Genomic DNA, 21,206 nt, shown 5'->3' with positions numbered 1-21,206 from the left:
CTTCAAAGGGTCAGGTTACCAAAGATTTTGCAAGCAATTTAAAGTTTTGCCTATAAACCTTTTTATTTATTCAACCTATTTGTTTTTAACAATTACCCATGGAAAATCTTATGAGACAGACAAAATTGACCATCGTTTATTTTTTGTTGTTGTTGACTAATTGCAACAGAGAGAACACGAGCTTATGACCTCTAGTAAACCTTGGTGGAATAATAATTTGTGTTTTTGTTTTTGTTTTTTTTTAAGATTTTATGTAATCTCAGGGCACCTGGGTGGCTCGGTTGGGTGTCTGACTCATGATTTTGGCTCAGGTCATGATCTCACACTCTTGAGATGGAGCCTGGAGTGGGACTCTGTCAACGAAGGGTCTCCTTGGGATTCTCTCTCTCCCTCTCTCTTTGGCCCTCCCCCACTTGCTCGTGCAAAGAAGTTCTTCTTTAGAAAAATAAATTTAAATAAATAAAACCAGAGATTTTACATAACCTCTACATCTGACATGGGGCTTGAACCCACACCCTTGAGATCAAGAGTCACGTGCTCTGCCGACAGGGCCCGCCAGGTGCCCCTAGAGTGAAAGCCTGTATTTATTTTATTATTTTTAAACTTATTTTTGAAGTAGAGAGAGACAGAGCATGAGCAGGGAGAGGGAGACACAGAATCCGAAGCAGGCTCCAGGCTGTCAGCGCATAGCCCGACGTGGGGCTCGAACCCACGAACTGTGAGATCATGCCCTGAGCCGAAGTCAGACGCCTAACCGACTGAGCCACCCAGGGGCCCCGAGAGTCTTTGTATTTAATGCTGATAACTCTAAAGACAGGTTTGCCTTAATTAAATTTAACACACTTAAACTAGTTTAAATACGGAATCGGTTGCAGCTGGGACCACTGGGACACTCAACTTGTTCTCCAATTTTCTTTCTTTCTTTATTTTTTTTTTAAATTTTTTTTTCAACGTTTTTTTATTTATTTTTGGGACAGAGAGAGACAGAGCATGAACGGGGAAGGGGCAGAGAGAGAGGCAGACACAGAATCGGAAGCAGGCTCCAGGCTCTGAGCCATCAGCCCAGAGCCCGACGCGGGGCTCGAACTCACCGACCGCGAGATCGTGACCTCACCGACCGCGAGATCGTGACCTGGCTGAAGTCGGACGCTTAACCGACTGCGCCACCCAGGCGCCCCTCCAATTTTCGATTTTATCCGGGACACCTGTGGCGAAATCTGAAGTGGGCCGTTGCAGTCCAGGGAGGGGCGCTCTTTGCTCCTGGGGGCGGGGGGGGGGGGGAGAAGCAGGAGCCAATGGCCGGTGGCACGGAGGGTGGTGCGTGAGCCTGTGACGCAAGCTGAGCCGTGGTGGTGCAGAAACAGGAGGAGAGGGAGGTGGGGGGCAGCAGAGGTGAGGCGCCTCCAGGAAGGCTGCAGGTGGATAAAAGCACCGAGGACAAAGAGGGCTCCCGGCCCCGAAGCTCGTCAGCTCCCGCTGATGAACAGACACACTTTTTCCTTCCACCAACAGAAAGTGAAACTAGGCAATCCATGTCGGGCCGGAGAAGGTGGAACTTCCCTGAAACTAAAGGTGTTCGGGCAGCTGCTTGGGAATATTCCTTAAAGTCCCTGGCCAGCAGGAGACTAATCAGACAATTGGCTCCAGGGATCCTAGCCGGCAACCCGGAAACTAACAAGGGAGAAAACCGCACAGACAACACAGAGCCCACCAAGATGCATCCAGTGCTCTCAAGATCTACACCAGGTTTGTGAGTTGTGTCAGCACAGAGCCTGGAGCCTGCTTTGGATCCTCTGTGCCTCTCTGTCTCCCCCACCCCCCCATCCACTCATGCTCTCTGTCTCTAAAAAAACATAAATAAAATTGTTCTAAGACAACTAAACAAACAAACAAACAAACAAACAAAAAACCAGATTAGCCTGGGTGACTCGGTTAAGCATCCGACTTTGGCTCAGGTCATGATCTCGCGGTTCGTGAGCTCGAGCCCCACGTCGGGCTCTGTGCTGACAGCTCGGAGCCTGGAGCCTGCTTCGGATTCCGTGTCTCCCTCTCTCTCTGCCCCTCCCTTGCTCTCACTGTGTCTGTCTCTCTCTCTCTCAAGAATAAAATAAAAACATTAAACAAAAGAAAAGAAAAGAAACGTTAAAAAAAGAGTAGAGAGTGAGGAGGGGTGTCCTCGGGCCCCCTAAAGGCAAGTGGACAGATCAGGGTTTTGGTACAGTGCCATAAAGGCCTGACCATGTGGGATGTGGGGACATTTTCCTGGGCAGACTTTCCCATCCTCTAGTTTATATGGAGGCCAACAGTGTTACAAAAGAAGAGAAGGGAAGGAAGCACACGAGGTGTCCTTTTTAGGCCTCTTCCTGTAGATCAAAAGAGAGAGCGGAACAAAGGAGAACAGTGACTAAGCAACGAAGGGCAAGGAAGCAAGAGCTGGGGACTCAGCCACGAGGAGGGTTGCTGTCACCTTGTCCCTTTGTGGTTGCCAGAAAGATGTTGCGGGGGGAACTGGGGAGACCCCGGAGTCCCCTAGCCAGACCCAAAGGAGTGGCCGAGGGTTCTTGGTCTCCCCAGGAGAAGGAATTCAAGGACAGACATGCGGCACAGCGGGAAAGTATATCAAAGGCAAAAAGTACACTCTTGAGATGTGAGAGCAGGCGAGAGAGAGAGAGAGAGAGAGAGAGAGAGAGAGAGAGAGAGATGTGCCCTTTGGGGGTTGGGTTTCCTGCTTTTTCTCTTTCCTTTTTTATTATTTGTTAATACATTTTGTATCTATTTTGAGAGAGATAGAGAGAGAATGTGGAGAGGGGCAGAGAGAGAATCACAAGCTGTCAGCACAGAGCCTGATGTGGGGCTCAAACTCACGAACTGTGAGATCATGGCCTGAGCTGAAGTCGGACGCTTAACCGACTGAGCCACCCAGGCGCCTCCTTCCTTCCTTCCTTCCTTCCTTCCTTCCTTCCTTCCTTCCTTCCTTCCTTCCTTCCTTCCTTCCTTCCTTCCTTCTCCAGTTGGCTCTAAACCCAACATGGGGCTCAAACTCGCAACCCCGGGGGGCGAGAGTCGCAGGCTCTACCCACTGAGGCAGTCAGGTGGCCCTGGTGCTTTTTTTTTTTTTTTTTTACATCCAAATCGACGCCAGTATGTTAGGAGACGGTCCAAGAAGGGATCCTTTGGGATCGAGGAAGCAGATGCCGCGGTTAATTCCTACAAAACGAGGAGAGTCCATTAACTACCTAGGAGTCCATAGGTACCCAAATCGCCCTCAGCTTCTGAATGGCATCCCATCAGGAAATGTTGGCGAAGGTTCTTGGGGTTCAGAGTGGGGGGGACACATCCCTCATCCTTGACCGCTCTTGACACACCTTTGTGCCACTTGAGAAGGGATGTCGACCTCCCTTCACCTCTCCATGGCATTCTAGACTGGAATGGGTGTCCGTGAACGGACTGAAATGCCACAGAGATTGGAGCTGATATACGGGGTGACCAATAATCATACCCTTGGTAAGCCTCTAGATCCAGTATTAATGGGTAGGGAGGAGGTCCTGACCTTTGTTAAGAAAGGGCAGCTATTTTATTTATTTGTTTGTTTGTTGATTTTTTCGTGTTTATTCATTTTTGAGACAGCGCAAGCAGGGGAGGGGCAGAGAGAGAAGGAGACACAGAATCCCAAGCCGGCTCCAGGCTCCGAGCTGTCAGCACAGAGCCCGACGCGGGGCTTGAACCCACGAACCGTGAGATCATGGCCTGCGCTGAAGTTGGACGCTCAAGTGTCTGAGCCACCCAGGCGCCCCAAGAAGGGGCAGCTATTTCATATCACATGAAACATTATATCTAAGCCAGAAGTAGTTTCCATCTGAGACAAGGCTCGAGAACACCAACCAGCCAATGGGTAAGGACATATGAGAGAGTAAGGACATATGAGAGACACGGAGAAAAGATGAAAATATGGAACTCCTTTCTAATTCACGCAACGTTCTCATGAGCTTCATCCATGATCCAGCCTCAGGACAGTGGTCCCCCGTTAGGGGAGTGCCCCAATTAGATCTAATCGGTCCCTTTCGGAAAGCACGCGGTCAGACAAATCTTGGATTTATGTTCATCGAGGGATCATACCTGGTTATTTGGAAGGAAACCTACACGGGAGTCTTAAGATCTCCAGCCGCCCTAATGACATGTATGGCCATCCCATTGCCCAAGGAATACAAGTATTAAAAGAACAGGTAAGGGACGCCTGGGTGGCTCAGTCGGTGAGGCGTCCGACTTCGGCTCGGGTCATGATCTCACGGTCCGTGAGTTCGAGCCCCGCGTCGGGCTCTGTGCTGACAGCTCGGAGCCTGGAGCCTGCTTCAGATTCTGTGTCTCTCTCTCCCTCTGCCTTTCCCCAGTCCTGTGCTCTCTGTCTCTCTCTCTCTCTCAATAATAAACAAATAAATAAACTTAAAAACTTCTTTAAAAATAAAAAGAATCCCTAAAACTAAGAAAGAGAGTTTTATTCGAGCCCAAGTTAGGACAGCTGCTTGGGAAACATGGTCCAGAGAATGAATAGTTTTTACAGGGTTATGTATACTTTTGTAGATCTTGTAAAAGGTCAAAAGATTATAGATTATCATGTAGGCAGGAATCACAAGTTTCTTTTTAAATTAAAAAAAATTTAAGTATTTATTTATTTGGGGGAGACAGAGAGAATGCAAGCAGCGGAGGGGCAGAGAGCGAGGGAGACACAGAATCTGAAGCAGGTTCCGGGCTCTGAGCCATCAGCACAGAACCCGACGCGGGGCTCGAACTCACGAACGATGAGATCACGACCTGAGCTGAAGTTAACCCACTGAGCCACCCAGGCGCCCCTAACGAAATGTATGCAAGGAGAATATTTATTCTAGGTCAGTCCCTAAGCTGGGCAATGCTTGGGCACAGTGGTGAAGGACAGAGCCCCAGCCCTGCCCTCAAGGTACTCATAGTCTATTGGGGAGGGCAGACCCATCCTCAGACAACGATGACCCTGAGGGGGCAGAGGAAGACCAAGGGAGCACCAGGAGGGTTTCCTGGAGGGGATAGCAGTGTGGAACACTGAAGGATGAGGAAGAAATGAACCAAGTGAGGGGAGTGTTTCAGGTAGAAATTCTAATAGTTTTCTCCTCCCTCCTATTTCCCCCCAAAACTGTGACAAAGCCCCTCTGGCTTCCAGCAGCCCCCTCCCACCTGCCGAAGTGTCACTGTAAGGGATATTTGTCACCCCCACACTGGCTGCCAGTCCTGGAAGGGAAGGGCCAGGGCCGTTGCGGTCACTGCTGTGTCCCCAGCGCTGCCCAGCACAACAGCAGGGGCTCAGGGAGCGTTTGCTGGATGAATATGAGAGTCCTCTGTGTGAGCGAGTTGAAAGTCTCTTCTACAAAGGGGGTCAAAGCTCAAACACCTCAACCTCTATTTCCCACCCTGAGAAATAAATAGCCAACCAGTGGTTAAAGCACTGGAACCCAATTGCCAAAATTCCTGCGTTTCAACTTCCTCATCTATGCCTCAGTGTTTTCATCTGTGAAATGGCATCTCCGTGTAGGTGTGTTTGTTTGCCGTTGTTTAGGATTAAATGAGGTATTCACGCCAAGTGCTTAGCACAGTGCCTGGAATTTAGTCAGCGGTCATTGAATGTCAGCCGCCCTCCCCCCTTTTTTCCCCCCAACCCTTTCTTATTCTTTGCTCTTCCAGCCAGAAGCCTCTCCTGCCCCCATCTGTTATCTCCGGCCATTTGTACCACCAGTGTTTGCCCGTCCCTGCGACATTTCATGCCTCTGAGCCTCCGTACATGCGGTTCCCTCTGCATCCTGACACCCAGTCTGAATGCATCCACTTGGAGAACTCCTACGCAGCCGGTACCGCTCAGCCATCCTATCACCCCTCCAGACCCCCAGGTCTCAGAAGCCAGCTTCCTACCGCTCTCAAATCAAAGCCTCCTTTTCTGTGTGGCCCACGCTCTGGAAACAGCCTTTTTCATTGGTGCTCCCGGTGCTCTGTCGCCCCCTTGTGCCGGGTCTTAGACCTGCATGGAAAAAGTGCCGGGCGATTCTCTCCACCTGCCCCCCAGAGTGACGCTGAGCCCTTCTCCTCCTGCCCTGGACCTTGGGAGACCGCCCTGTGTCCACTCCATCCACGGGGGTCCTCCGCCCTCCGCCTTCTGGTTGGGTTCTGCCTATTGGAGGCAATAGGAATGCAGGAGGGGAGAGGTGGGAGTATTTATTTGGGGGGCCCCTCCCTGCATCCCTGCCCTTCTGTGTTCCTCTGCCTAGAGCCTCGAGTTCTGTGGCCTCCTCTCCAAACCCCAGCTCCCTGCCCTAAGGGTGGCCATGGCTTGATTCTCACTGTGGCTGGTCCCCTGCTGCCGCCTCATCCTACGTGGGTTTCTTCACCGTTCCCACCCCCCTGAAACGTCCCTTCATAAATGCTCCCGCCTAAGACCTGAATGGCTAGTTGTTTCCCACCAGGTGAGCCCAGGAGACAAGGGGATCCTCACCTGCCAGTGGCCCCTTAGAATTTCTTCTTAGGAGGAGCTTGGAATGACCAAGCTCGTTCTGACGAGAGGGGTCTGCAGGGCTTGTCTTGAAACTGATAGGACGCGTCCCGGGTTCTTTGTCGGGAGGGGCTACAGCCTTCGTGATACTTCCCTTGATGCTTTCCCCGACTGTGTCCTTGAAGGAGGAAGAAAGGCAAATGTCTCTATTCCTCTGTGCGTTGCAGGTCGCTTGGGCGCTTGGTCGACTCGCTTTCTGTGTCCCTCAAGAGCCCTGAGAAGAAGTAGGTAATATGGCTCAGAGAGGGGAAGTCACTTGTCCAAGGGCACACAGCAAATGACTATAAGAATAGCTACCTTAAAAAAAAAAAAAAAAACGGAAAGGAGCAAAGAACAATGTTCTTGAGTGCGGGAAATGTTCTGTGTCTTGATTTGGGTGCTTAGTCACACGAGTGTATCTGTTTGTCACAATTCATGGTATTGTTCCCTTAAGATCCGGGCATTTTATTATTATTTTTTATTTATTTATTTTAAACATTTATTTATTTTTGAGACAGAGAGGGACAGAGCATGAGCAGGGGAGGGGCAGAGAGAGAGAGAGGGAGACACAGAATCTGAAACAGGCTCCAGGCTCCGAGCTGTCAGCACAGAGCCCGACGTGGGGCTTGAACTCACGGACTGTGAGATCATGACCTGAGCCAAAGTCAGACGCTTAACCGACTGAGCCACCCAGGGGTCCCAAGATCCGGGCACTTTAATTTTTATTGAAAATAAAGAAAGATGGGGCGCCTGGGTGGCTCGGTCGGTGAAGAATCCAACTCTTGATTTTGGCTCAGGTCATGATGTCAGGGTTCATGGGATTGAGCCGTGTCAGGCTCTGGGCTGGCAACGAGGAGGAGGAGGCTGCTTGGGATTTTCTCTCTCCCTCTTTCTCTCTGCCCCGCCCCCGTGCTCTCTGTCTCTAAATAAATAAATAAACTTTAAAAACAAACACATGAAAAAAAGAATGAAAGACAAAGGAATTTGTGAACCTAATAGCTGTCGTTTCTGCGTGCTACATGCCAGGTCTGTCCCAAGTGCTTTGACCAAGACGGAATTCTCACGACCAATTTCTGAAGGTCGTGATGGTCGTAATAAAACTCAGCAAATGCTTTTGAAGCATTGATCGTTCCCGTATGCACTCGCTGAAAACGGGTCTCTTGCACACCTATCGTGTGTCCGGCTATCTGCTGGGCAACAGCAAAGAAACCAGATGCAAACAGATAATGAAAAAAAGCGGGGGGGGGGGATGAAGTACATTGAATGCGTGATGGGACAATTTCTACGGGGAAAAGTAAATGGAACAGGGAGGAACGGAAGGACGGGGCGGAGGGGGGGCATGCTTTATAGACTTGGAAGCGTTAACACTACGAAATGACATTCCCCATGACACTGGCCATGCGAGGGACCACTTGGACAGAAGCGGAAACTGAGGCACAGAGTCATTAGCCTAAGGTCTGGCTAGCCAAGAGGCAGCACTCCTTCCAGGGGTGGCCCTGGCCCCACTCGTTTGTGCGGTCCCTTGGGAAGGGAGGCACGCAATGACCAGAAAGTTAAGGACTGGGCCTGGGAGGGGAGGAAATAGCTCAGCTCAACGAGGGTCAAAGTCTGAAGGGTCGGTCGAGTCGGAGGTATGGGGCTGGAGGGAGGGTCAGCACACGGGGTTAATGAGATGGGCGCCCGGCCTCCAGGCTGGGGACTCGGGGGGGGGGGGGTTGGGGGCGCTAGGGCAGCAGGTGAGGTTTCCTGCCTTTAGCGGGGTGAAAGCTTAAAGGGGTTAAGGGGCGGCGACGGGGAGGGGTTAATGGGGGCGGGGCCGGCCGGGGCGGGGCGGGGCTTCGGCCGGCGGCTGCGGCCCGGGGCCGGGAGGAGTCGCCGCCGGGTCCCTGCGCCGCGGGCGAGCCCAGACGCAGCTGCAGCCGAGAGAGGCGCCGCCCGCCCCGTCCAGCCGCTCCGCGCAGGTAGGCGCCGGTCCCTCTCCGGCTCCCGCCGGGCGTCCGGCCGCCGGGGGCCGCTCCTCGGCGAGCCCCTCGGGGGCCCTGCGCCCCGGCGTCGGCTGCCTCAGTCTCCCGCGCCGGCCCGTCCCCGCCCCTCTCTGGAGCTGGCGTTCCCGCCGTCCGCGCGCGGACCGCGTCTCTGGGTCGGCCTCCCCTCTCGGCGCCCGTCTCTGATGGGTCCCCACCTGCGGTCCTCTCCCCCTCTCGGCGTGCCTCTCCTTGTGCCTCTCTGGATGTCTCTGTGTCTCTGCCGGATCTCCGTCGGTCTCTGGCTCTGTCTCTCCGTCTCTGTATCCCTTCTCCCTGTCTCCCTTTGCCCCTGTCCCTCTGAGGCTCAGCGGCGCTCTCTGCCTCCAACTCCGTGGTTCTCCCGGCCTCTGTGCACCTCTTTGCCCTTTCCCTTCCTGTCCCTCCCTCTCTCTCTCGTATTTCTGTCTCTTCCTCTGTGTATCTTAAAGACCCTCTACTGGCACCGTCACCCCATCGTCACCTCATTCCGAATTCTGGTGCATCCCAGAGGTTTCCCCTGGGCCTAGGAGCTGCTTGGGAGTGGAGAGGGGGGAAGCAGGCTTGCCAGTTGGGGCTGGTGGACTCTGAATGGCACCGTGACCCCAGAGCCCCCTTTAGAGAGTCACCCCACTGCTCCTGAGGTCGCACCCACCCCACCCTCCAATTTCAGGAATTCCTGGCTGGGGGGTGGACTTCCTCCCCCACTTCCTCCCTTCCAGGATTTGGCTAGGTCACCGTTAACTCCTTCCTGCCTCCACCTCCCTCCCTCCTCCCCCCTGCTTGCCCTGGACATCCCACCACCCCCGACGAGGCTGAGGGAGAGCTCTGGAATTTCTGTGAGCCATTGTTGGCCGTGAGATGTGTGTTGTGGACTCGGGCAGGATGTGCGCTGGGGGATTTGTGTGCAGGCACAGAGAGGATAGGGGCCACCCCCCACCCCCAGGGTCCCCACCCCAGGGCCCACCACCAGCCCCCTTCCTCTTGAACCCTCCAAGAGGGCTCCTCACAAGCTCTGGCTCTGCAGATGAACTCAAGTTCAGGTTTGGGGTGAGGATGGGGAGGTTTCCCTTTCTGGGGGATCCCAGTGGGAGGAAATGAGAGAGACAATGGGCAGCTCCTGAACTCTGGGAATCATAATTAAGAACCCTTGGGTGTGAAGTCTTTCAATGGAACGGCCCAGGACGTGAGAAGGATCAGGAGGACTGGGGCTGCACAACCTTCAAATCAAAGGTCCTCAGGATATATGAATCCTTCAATCCAAAAAAAAAAGTAGTGTTGGGGCGCCTGGGTGGCTCAGTCGGCTAAGCGTCCGACTTCGGCTCAGGTCATGATCTCAAGGCTCGTGATTTCGAGCCCTGCGTCGTCGGGCTCTGTGCCGACAGCTCGGAGCCTGCTTCGGATTCTGGGTCTCCCTCGCTCTCTGCCCCTCCCCCGCCTGCACTCTGTCTCTCTCAAAAATTGACATTAAAAAAAATTTTTTTTTTTCAAAAAAAATGATGTTGGAATCTTGGCAGCTTTCAGAGTTCAAAGCAGAGAGCTTGAAGGGCTAACCGAGGCGGCTAGGCCAAGCACCCATTTTACAGATGGGAAAACTGAGGGCCCAAGAGCAGCAGTCCCCACAGTGAGTCAGTGCCAGGCTGGGGGCTGGGACTCCGGTTCAGCTGAAGCCCGAATCCGGAGAGCCGGCTTCTTTTGCTGCCAGTAAGTCGGATTAATTTGGGAAAAGAGGTGTTCACAGTGAGGAGGGAAGAATGCCAGGGTGAGTATGAATAGCTGGAATCCTGAGGGGAGCGTTTGAGAAGGAGAGAAGAGAAAATATTTCTAAAACCGTGGTGGTGGTGGGGGGGAGAAGGGACAAGAGATGGTCTGGGTGGAAGGGGTGGAGTTTGAGAGAAGGAGGGAAGAGGAGGAGGAAAATGGGGGGGGGGGCGGTGCAGGGATTAATTCCTGCCGCCTTCTCCTGACCCTCCCCATGAAGCCCACTGCTCCCTCAGGGCAGGGCCTATAATTTGGTTTGTGTCTAGACAAATAATAACTCAGCTGGTGTGAGCGAGCTGGGAGGGATGAGGGGAAGGCCGGCAGGGCAGGGGTATGGGAGCAGCCTGGGTTCCCAGTAGCCCCCCCCCACCCCCCAGGTAGTGAGATATTAGGGGCTATGGGGAGATGACTACTTACTCCCCCCCCCAACCTCCCATCAATCCCTAGTATTTTAGAATTCTGCACAATCTTAGAATTTCAGGCAGCTGGGATGTTAAAAAGCAGAATAGCTAAGGGAAGAGAAAAGGGGTTCACTGTAGATAGAGTATGTCCCCCCATTTCTGTAAAAAAGAAAAGGGAAGTACGTATGTGTGTTTGCTGGGCAAAGATAATAATCACTGAGAGTTTAATAATAGATTATGAAAGTCGTAGAATGTTTAAAAAAATCATAGTGTTCTAACAATAGAACTTTAGAATCTTGGAATGTGAGACTCCTAGAATATTGGAAACTTAAAGGGTAAGGGCATGGAAAGCCGCTAGGATAATAATAATAGAATGGAAGAAAGGTAAAGCTCTAGAATGTTATAATAATAGAATGGTAAACCATGAACCAGACTAACAATAGATACCGAGGATTTGAGAACGCTGGAATGGAGACTGTCAGAGGGGTAGGGCAGGAGGACCCTGGCGTCCCTTGGGGGCGGTGTGGGAGGTGGGGGGTGATGGGGACCCCTTTGGTAGGCGTGGGGAAACTGAGGCCCAGCGAGGTGGTCACGGTGGCCTGACTGCCCCCCAGTTTCCGCCTGGCCGCCAGGGCACCAGGTGGGGAGCGAGGCGCGGTGATCACATTTCGTCCCCTAATGAGCAGACCGGAGCTGGCCGGTCCCCCGGGACTGCCAAGGGGGTGGTAAGCCGGAGCCTGCAAAGGAGGGAAGGGGGGCAGTCTGGTGGCTTCTAGGACAAGGCTGGTGAGTGAACCCCGAGGGTGGCGGGGGTGGGTGGGTGAGGGCTGCATCCCATCTTAGCCTTGTGTCCTCAACCCTCTCAGTCCTTTAGTGTTGCTGGATTTAGGGGTGGCTGGTGGGGCCCAGGGACTTATCTGGTTTGAGCAGCTGAGGCATAAAGTGGAGGCCGGGGTCTGACCAGTCCTTCCTGCCCCCTCACTATCTCTCCACACTTGGGTTTATCTCTCCTCCTTGCCCTTCTGGGGGAGGGGCTAGCAGGGTCTTGACCCCAGGAGGCTGGGCAAGGGAGGCAGTTGATGAAGGGGCACAAAAGACGCTGTGGTCACTTGCTTTTTTGCGCTGAGAAAATCCTTGTGTCTTTTAGCGGATTCTCCAGGGGGGCTGAGAACCCCAGAACGACTTGAGAAAAATTACAGGAACACAGGGAGTGAGGAGAGAAAACATTCAGGGGAGGGGAAGCTCTTTGGTTAAGAAGATAGGAGATCTGCCCAGTTCTGACACATCATAGGACGCAGACTTGCTGCGCGGGGCCTCAGTTTCCCCATGTGTACCAGGAAGGGGCCAGAAATAGCCTTGCACCCCCAGTTGGGGCATATAGACCAGTTGCACTGCGGAATTCTAAGAGTTTCTGGTCCTGTGCTTTTGAGGGTTTGATGGTGGGCAGATCTCAGGTGGGGAGAAGAGAGGGCTGATTGCCCCTCCCCCATGCTCAGAATCCCCAGGAAGCAGGTGGGTTGAGGAGGGAAGGGAGGAGGATGGGATGAGCGCTCAACTGGTTCCCCCTTGAGGAAATTAGCAATGAGAAGTGTATTTCCTCTGGCTTCCGGAAAGAAGTCTCATGCCTGTGTACCCACCCCAGCTGAATCCAGGGGGGTCTTGAGTGGGTGGGACAGAGGGAACTCCCAGCTGTGGTTCCTCTGTCTCACCCATGGAATAATAATTGTTCAAATGCTGCACATTTTGTAGATGTTATGATGTTCTACCAAGGATTTTCGTGTCTGCCATGTGACGAATATAAAAGTTCTGCCCTCCCCGCCCCCACCTTTATACAGAAGAACTGAAACTCTGAAAAAAGAAGGCATTTTCTCAATGTTACAAGAAGAGGGAGAGAAAGAAGGGGAGAGAGGAGGAGACCAAGGGTCAGAGAGAAGGGGAGGCCGAGAGCAGAGGGGGGGGGGTGTTTTGAGGGACTGGGTCTGGGTGGGGAAGATTCAAAGGGACCGGATTGCTGTTCCAGCCAGGAGCAAGCCCTCCCCTTTGTCCACAGGATCCAGAAACCTCTGCCTGAGTCTGGGGTGGGGGCAGCCGCTTGGCTGCCGAGGACCCCACAGGGGGTAGGGCTTACTAAACAGGACTCAGCCCTGACCTTTCAAAGTCAATTATGTAGCGGATAGATCCTGCCCTTTTCACTTTTTCCCTTCCAACCTCTTTCCCTGGGACCCCCCGCAGGGACTTCTTTGAACTTGTTGGGGGCGGGTGGGGGAGGGGGGAGGAGGAGGGTTGTGTTGCCTCTCTTGCATCACGGGATGGGCTGACCTATGCCTGTTCCTTCAAGCCACAGTCATTTATTGAGTGTCTACTATATGCTGGGCCTGTCCTGGGTGCTGGGATACAGGAGTCAACACCTGGTCTCCGCCCTCCTGGAATGTCCACCTCAGACCCGCAGGGAGATGTGAACAAGATACTAGGTGATGTGAAGAGAGCGCCCCGGGGTGGGGGTGGTGTTGGGGGGGGGTGGTGGGATTCTGGGTGGGGAGGGCCTCCCCGTGGAAGTGAAGGAGGTGAGGGAGCTTCTTCCTAAGAAGATCTGAGAAAGAGCAAAGGTTTTGAGGCTGAAAAGAAGGCCATGGGCCTTGAGCTTGCTGAGATGGGGGAGGAGAGGCGGGGGAGAAAGTCCGGCAGTGCCTTGTCACCTGGGGCAAGCCGTTTGCATTTTACCCTAAAGCCACTGGGAAGGCACTGGGGGTGGGGGGTGCGGTTTCAAGCATAGAAGTCACCTGAGGAGTGATTTCCATGTTAAAAAGACCTTTGTGGCTGCCCTGTGGGAAACGAGTTGAAGGAAGCCACAATGGCAGCCTGGAAAGCAGTGAGGAGCTACTGCAACGGTCCGAGCAAGCAGTGATGGTAGTACACGGCGGACAGTGGCAGGGGTTTCCGAGAGGATACATGGATTCAGGATTTATGGTGGAGGTAGGGCCAAGAGGACTTTCCCATGGAAGGATGCTGAGGCATCTGGGAGGTTCCCAAGAACCCGATGTATGACTTTGGGCTCATCCCTTCCCCTGTCTGGGCCTCAGTTTCCCCATATGTCCAATTGACCCAACCAGTGGTTTTCTAAGTGCGTCCTGGGGACCCTTCAAAGGTGGCTCCCCTCATCCCACCTCATTTCACTGGGCACGCCGAGCAGCTTTTCACTGTCTTAGATGGGTTTCCGTTAAGATCTTGTTTAAAAAGATTAATAATAATAATAATAATAATAATAATAATAAAATGATGACGATGCTTTCACAGCTTAAAAAACTAACTCTGGGGGCACCTGGGTGGCTCAGTCGGTGGAGCGTTCGACTTCAGCTCAGGTCATAATCTCACGGTTCGGGAGTTGGAGCCCCCCATCAGCCTCTGTGCTGACGGCTCAGAGCCTGAAGCCTGCCTTGGATTCTGTGTCTCCCTCTCTGTCGGCCCTTCCCCTGCGTACACTCTGTCTCTCAAAAAGTAAAATAAAACGTCAAAAAATTTTTAAAAAATCCAACTCTGTGCAAAGCTCTGGATAGAGTGGCTTCTGAAGATGCCGCTGATTCAGGACTTCACTCTCCTTCCCTCTGGGGCTGACAATGGTCAGGGGGTGGTCCATGACTGTCCTTTGCCCTGTGTCTGCAGGTCTCCCCAAGGGGTAGACAGGCCCAGGATTCGCACTCAGGAAAGTTAGGGCAGGGGAGAGGCAATGAGGGAAGCAGTCCCTGAGGGAGGTTTGCCGGCCCTGCTTCCAGGGCTTCCCCTTGCTGTCCGAATGTGATCACATCCAGCAGCTCTTGTCCCTGTCCCTTCCCCTTCCCCGGTCCAGAGCAGCCATGGTTCCCAGCCCCCACTATCCAGCCGAGGGCCCCTTTCTGTCCAGGTCCGGTTACTCTTGGGTGGAAACAGGATCACAGGCTGGAGAAAAAGGGTGAGAGCCGAGATTGTGTCTCATTCATCATCAGCACCTTGGACAGGTCTCTGAACGGCTCTGTGCCTCAGTTTGTCAAATACAAAGGATAGCCGTATTTTCCTCGTAGGGTTCTTGAAAATGTCATGAATTAATACCCGTAAAAGCGCTTAGGACAGGGTCTGCTGTGGGGTGGGCCTCAATAAACTATCTGTTATTATCCGTTATTATCACTGTCAACATTGGGGTGCCCTGGGTTCGTAGCGGAAGACGGGTCCCAGCCGCCAGCATGGCCTTGCTGTGTATCCTTGGGGGGAGCGACCAGTCTTTCTGGGCCCCACGTCCCTGTCTGTGAAATGACAGAGTTAGCATTTCCCAAAGCATGATACCACAGTGGTGCATTTTACACAGTTCCCTGGAAGGAAGTTCGAAAATCTGAGTTGGGTCTTTATTTTAATATCTGTCCGGGAAAATATATCTGGATCCCCAGACCTGCACTTTTAGAGATCCATTGCTTAGAAAGAGGCTCCATTGGGCATCGCCACCCTCTTGCAGGAGGACGTCCACCCTCTTACAGCCCAGAGGTTATGGCAAGGGGTGTGGGGAGAAGGGGGTGTCCCTGACTCCCCTCACTGCAGACCTCTCTCCCTACAGGCGCTGTTAAGTCAGCTTTGCTGTGTGAGGTGGGCCACCTCCCCCCAGCTTGCTGCTCGGCTCGCACGAAGATCAAGCCAGGAGTCCCTCCCCTGCCCCCCTCAAGTTCCTCACTCCATCTGTAACCTTCCTTTGTATAGCCCTTACTCACCTCCTTCCTGTTTCTTAACCCTTCCCACATTCCCCGGACCGAGGGCTCCTGCTTTTCCACACTCTTCTCTTTGCTGGCTACCTTGCTTACTTCCTTATTTCACACTGGGGTCCCGGGAAGCGTCGGCACCCTGAATGGCCTTGCCTGGCGTTCTCAACACTCCCTGACTGCGGTCTGTCCTGTCTCAAAGTATCTTGCATATTTCGCCATTTCCACACAGCCACACTTACTTTCTCCGATCTCTCCAAATATCTCCCTTTTTTTACATTTTTTTAAATGTTTATTTATTTTTGAGAGAGAGAGAGAGAGAGAGAGACAGACAGACAGACAGACATACACAGAATCCAAAGCAGGCTCCAGGCTCCGAGCTGCCAGCACGGAGCCCCACGCAGGGCTTGAACTCACAAACTGAGATCATGACCTGAGCCCAAGTCGGACGCTTAACTGACTGAGCCCCCCAGGCGCCCCATACAAATATCTTCCTCTTATCACCACCCGTACCCCAGTATTCTCTCATTTACACTCTGCCTGGGTCTGTAGACACCCCCTTGACAAGACAAAGCTTTTATAATCCCGCCCCCCCCCAAGCCTCCTTCCTGTCCTGATTCTGTCCTTCCTCCAACTTTTCCCTCTCCAGCTCTACCCTTCCCCGCCCAGGCTGGCCCACAAGTCACGGTCACCCTCGTCTCTTCCCCGTGGACTACCTCCCGCCATGTTCCCCTGAGCCCCCAAGGAGGGGGCTCAGGGGGCCCGATGGCCTCCCGCCCCCCGTGGCCCCACAGCCCCCGTGGGCCAGGGGAAGTGCCTCGAAAGCCCCAGTGCCGAGGATGGGCAACCGCACGTGGGAGGGCTGCCACGTGGACTCGCGCGTGGACCACCTCTTCCCGCCGTCCCTCTACATCTTCGTCATCGGGGTGGGCCTGCCCACCAACTGCCTGGCCCTGTGGGCGGCCTACCGCCAGGTGCGGCAGCGCAACGAGCTGGGCGTGTACCTGATGAACCTGAGCATCGCCGACCTGCTGTACATCTGCACGCTGCCGCTGTGGGTCGACTACTTCCTGCACCACGACAACTGGATCCACGGCCCCGGCTCCTGCAAGCTCTTCGGGTTCATCTTCTACACCAACATCTACATCAGCATCGCCTTCCTGTGCTGCATCTCCGTGGACCGGTACCTGGCTGTGGCCCACCCGCTGCGGTTTGCCCGCCTGCGCCGCGTCAAGACGGCCGTGGCCGTGAGCTCCGTGGTCTGGGCCACGGAGCTGGGGGCCAACTCGGCACCCTTGTTCCACGACGAGCTCTTCCGTGACCGCTACAACCACACCTTCTGCTTTGAGAAGTTCCCCATGGAGGGCTGGGTGGCCTGGATGAACCTCTACCGGGTCTTTGTGGGCTTCCTCTTCCCGTGGGCGCTCATGCTGCTGTCCTACCGCGGCATCCTGCGGGCCGTGCGGGGCAGCGTGTCCACCGAGCGCCAGGAGAAGGCCAAGATCAAGCGGCTGGCCCTCAGCCTCATCGCCATCGTGCTGGTCTGCTTCGCGCCCTACCACGTGCTCCTGCTCTCACGCAGCGCCGTCTACCTGGGCCGCCCGTGGGACTGTGGCTTCGAGGAGCGCGTCTTCTCAGCGTATCACAGCTCACTGGCCTTCACCAGCCTCAACTGCGTGGCCGACCCCATCCTCTACTGCCTCGTCAACGAGGGGGCCCGCAGCGACGTGGCCAAGGCCCTGCACAATCTCCTCCGCTTCCTGGCCAGTGACAAGCCGCAGGAGATGGCCAACGCGTCGCTCACCCTGGAGACCCCGCTCACCTCCAAGAGGAACAGCATGGCCAAGGCCATGGCAGCTGGCTGGGCGGCAGCTCCACCCTCCCAGGCGGACCAGCTTCAGCTAAAGATGCTGCCGCCAGCACAGTGAGCCTCCAACTTGCGCAGAACTCCCTCTCCCCGCTCCTCAAATCTTAGCCCACATTCCCTTCCCTCCTGGTCTGATGTATGCAAACTGTATGTAAATAAGGCTGTGTTAACATTCGGAAGAGTGTAAGAAAATAGGAAAACGGTGAGGTTGGTGGGTCACTGGTCCATCATCGTCCACCGTGACCTCCTTCAGTTTATCTGTGCCTAGCGCTGCGCTGGGTGGTACTCGTGACACAGTGGTGACCAAGAACACCGCTGGCCCTCCTTCACTCGCCCACACTCCCATGGGGGAGACAGACCTGCCCCCAGACAGTGATGATCCTGACTGGGTGGGGCTCAGACAGGGAGCCCAAAGGACATCGGACCCCTCCTGGAGGAGGGGACAAGGTAAATGAAGTCAAATGTTTGGTCTCCAGAAGGTAAAGACCAAAAGAGAAAAAAGGATATTTCCAACAAGGAGGTAGAATTTTTGTGACTGAAGGAGACGGAAGAAGAAATTCACTGAGTGCAGAGTGAACATCTTTGCCCTTGGGAAGCCCCTGGTCACGTAAGGGAGTGAGGGCACAAAGAACACGTGTGAGTTTCTAGATAAACCGGGTTCTCCAAGTCAGGACTGAGGGCCAGGGAGACTTTCAGAACCTAAGGGAAGGGCAATCAGGGCAGACTGGCTGGAGGAGTGGCGAGCAGGGCAAGCTTGGGAAGGGGCTCAGGACAAGAGAAGGGTATTTATTCATTTGTTCAACAGAGATTTATTTATATCTACTCTCTGCCCAGCCCTGTGCTGGCTGGGGCTGGGAACACAAGGGTGACCAAATCAGCCCAGGCCCCACCCTCATGGGGCTCACGGTAAACAAGTAAATAAAAATAAATACAATGTTTGGAACTGGTAAGTGTACTGGGGAAAAACACAGCCGACTGAGGGGACGGAGAACTCTGATCTAGAGCAGGAGGTCAGGGGAGGGCTCACCGGAAAGCGACATTCGAGCTAAGACGTGCAGGTGTGGGGGGTCAGCCGCGTGGCTGTCGGTGGGGAAGCGGACGGCACGCGGAGGGAACAGAGAATGCAAAGCCAAGTAACAGTGGCGTAGATGAGCAGGAGGCCTGCAGGGTGAGGGGAATGGTCGCCGATGGATGAGACTGGCAGAGGACGGGCCGACCTTTGGGGGGCTTTGTAGGTCCTGCTGAGAATTTTGCCTTCTACTCTGAAATAAAGGAGAGCCACAGGAGGGTTCTTAGCAGAGGAGGGATGGGATTTGACTTGAGTGTGAACAGGCTCCTGCTGGCTACTGAGTGGGAACCGGTATGGGAGGCCAGTGATAGGTGACAGCCATAGTTTCAGGCAGGAGAGGCTGGGCTGGCATCTTAACGGGGGGGGGGGGGGGGCGTGGTGAGCAAGGAACAGCGGTCAGCTTTGGGATTTATTTTGAAGGAAGGCTTCCAAATGATGGAAGCAGGAGCGCAGGGCCTTGTGGGATCGTGTAACACCAGCCCCTTGCCCATCCTGAGAAAAGGGTGACCACGGGGCCTGAACTAGAAGGACCTCCGGGAATGATCCCAGGCCCTATTCCAGGGCGGTCACTGGAGAGGCCAAATGACTAGGCCAGGGTCACACAGCTGGTGAGTCAATGTTGGGGTTATCCTGGGCTCTCTCTCCCCTCTCCATCTCTGCTTCTGTTCCCAGGCCCCAGGGTGGTCAAGGCGGCCTGCCTTGGTGGATGGTGTCGCCCTCCCTCTCCCGGCCCTCGGGGGCCACGAGGAATGGCCATCCTTCCATGACCACGCTGGAGAGTAGGAGGGAGCACCCAGCTCTGGACGGGCCTTGCCCTTTCTGATGGGTCACTTCTGTCTCTTCCTCCCAATGGATGTGTAACAGGCTCCAAGCGCCTGATGCAATGTGAAGATCTCCATCCCACACACACACACACACACACACACACACACACACACCCTTGCCCCAGAAGAGGTTCCTGGAAACCCTTCCCAGAGAAGGGAAGAGGAGGGAGGGGGGGAATGAGAAAAAAAAAAAAAAAAAACAGATTCCATGAGGAAAATGGTTTTGCAGGAGGGGGGTTAACTGATATGCAGGAAGTTGGAGCTTTGTTGGGTGCGGAGAGAAAATGAGGGAAGCCTGGGATTTACGGGGCCTCATAACTTTCCCACACCAAAGCCATAAAGCTACTGGGATGGACATATAAGGGGCCAGAACTTTCTGGAACACAGTCTCCTGGGAGAATCAGATGACAGCCTGCCCTCTGCCCCTCCACCAAATGCTCATTCCCGTTTATTCAGTAAATATTTATTGAGCACCTACTGTGTGCCAGGCACTGTTCTAGGAGCTGAGGAAACAGCCGTGAAATAAACAGAAAAAAGTCATGTACAGTTTGGAAGTTTCCTAAACCCATCATGGGGGACCTCAGCCCCTGAATAGGTCTCTGGGCCTCAGACTAACATCCCAGGAATAAGGAGAAGACCTGGCTGGGACCCAGAAATCCACTCTGGGACTTAGCTCCAATCTGATTACCCCTGGAACTTTGGATAAATCCTTTTCTTCCTCTGGCTTCAGTTGGCCAGTCTGTAAACTGGGGAGGGGTTTAGTTCCAAGTAGATAATTGACCTTGAATAGGCCCCAAGTTCTGTCACACCTTCAGTCCAGAAGGGTAGTTTTTATGGAGTCTTGGCATTTTTACTTTTTTAGAATAACCGGGTTCACACATGTCCGTGCCATCATTATTACAAACGGAGATAAGGAGGTCCATCTGTCTCAGGGATTTGACAAAGGACACGAAAGGAGTCTGAGTGGATGCCGAGGAAAGCCCCAAGTCCCCCCCTGGAAAGCCCCGATTGCTCGGATTCTGCCTTCTGAAGGGCCGCTTCCTCCTACACACCACTCCTCTGCCCTCCCCTCTCTCTCCTAGAATCTCTTAATTACCCATCAAGACTCCGTCATCCAGAAATTTCTCTCAACCCCTCCCTGACCTTGTTTATATGATTTTGCTCCCTGCTGGGTAAAGGAGGACAGTCTGGGACATGTCCTTAAACTCCTTCTTGAGCCAGCTCCCTGGGGACCCTCGCCCACCAATGGAGGAAGTGGGGCTGCTTGAGAAGGGTGTGGTTTTACTAGCCAAGACGCTGGGCTATCCCCCTTCTGCTGGCTGAGAGACCTCTGCTAGCCCCCCGCCCCGACTCCGTGCCTCAGTCACTTAGGAAAGGGTTGGATTAGCTATTTCTGGAAATGGAATGCACCCTCAGGCTGGAGTTAGCAATAATAATGTTAATACCTGTATAGCATTAAGGGCTGTGTATCGAGGGCGGTGACTGGCACCTTCTAACCACTTATCACGGCTCACTCACTGTTTTGACATTCAAGATTCGCAGGCAAGCCTTACAACTACCTAACAAGGTAAGTCCCCTTTTGTAGACGGGAATACTGATGCCCAGTACGAAAGGTTACGTCATTCGCCTAACATCACAAGCAAGCAAAGGGCGGAGCTGGGATCCCACCCCAGGTCTGTATGACTTCATGGTCGGTTTTTTCTTATTCCCAGTGAGGGCTCTAACCTGCGGGGAAAGTGCATTTGGGACTCATTAGCCCTAATCAGGACTAATTAAGAGACTCCTTTAAGCGGGGAAGCCACCTAAGTACAAGACGTCACGAAAGAACACGGTGACAACAGCCAAAGCGGGCGTGGGAACCCAACCACGCTCCCGCGAGCAGCAGTTTAACGGCTCCGCCCCCTGACCCGCCTCATTTCCGCTTCTTATTTGCATATTCAACGATCGGACGTCAAGCGTCAGCGTCGACGCGGTGACATCAGGGGGCGCCCCTGCAGTGCCCCCTCCCCGAGCGTACGC

At 53.8% G+C, this 21,206-nt stretch overlaps 1 protein-coding gene across 5 annotated transcripts; it reads left to right on the top strand.

Moving 5' to 3' along the window:
• The first annotated feature begins 1,361 nt into the window (after nucleotides 1-1,361).
• Nucleotides 1,362-17,722, top strand: GPR4 (G protein-coupled receptor 4). 5 transcript variants are annotated; one of them, XR_004342948.1, is made up of 2 exons: nucleotides 1,362-1,746; nucleotides 5,707-7,048. XR_004342948.1 is itself a non-coding variant. In XM_030297778.1 (2 exons), exon 2 carries the CDS (start codon nucleotides 16,267-16,269, stop codon nucleotides 17,353-17,355), a length of 1,089 nt encoding a protein of 362 aa, XP_030153638.1. In that variant the 5' UTR covers nucleotides 3,747-4,223; nucleotides 16,077-16,266; the 3' UTR covers nucleotides 17,356-17,722. The 5 variants fall into 5 exon arrangements, 2 of the variants coding, with proteins under 2 accessions (XP_030153638.1, XP_030153640.1); XR_003965087.1 differs by lacking the exon at nucleotides 1,362-1,746 and adding an exon at nucleotides 3,747-4,223; XM_030297778.1 differs by lacking the exons at nucleotides 1,362-1,746; nucleotides 5,707-7,048 and adding exons at nucleotides 3,747-4,223; nucleotides 16,077-17,722.
• The last annotated feature ends 3,484 nt before the right edge of the window (nucleotides 17,723-21,206 follow it).

This window comes from Lynx canadensis, chromosome E2 (assembly GCF_007474595.2).
Source record: "Lynx canadensis isolate LIC74 chromosome E2, mLynCan4.pri.v2, whole genome shotgun sequence".
Taxonomy (NCBI): domain Eukaryota; kingdom Metazoa; phylum Chordata; class Mammalia; order Carnivora; family Felidae; genus Lynx; species Lynx canadensis.
The sequence above is the reverse complement of the archived record's forward strand: the minus strand, read 5'-3'. Positions and strand labels throughout refer to the sequence as shown.

Excerpts from the sequence above, each read along its gene's own strand:
- GPR4 (XM_030297778.1), top strand. The coding sequence starts at position 16,267 with ATGGGCAACCGCACGTGGGAGGGCTGCCACGTGGACTCGCGCGTGGAC.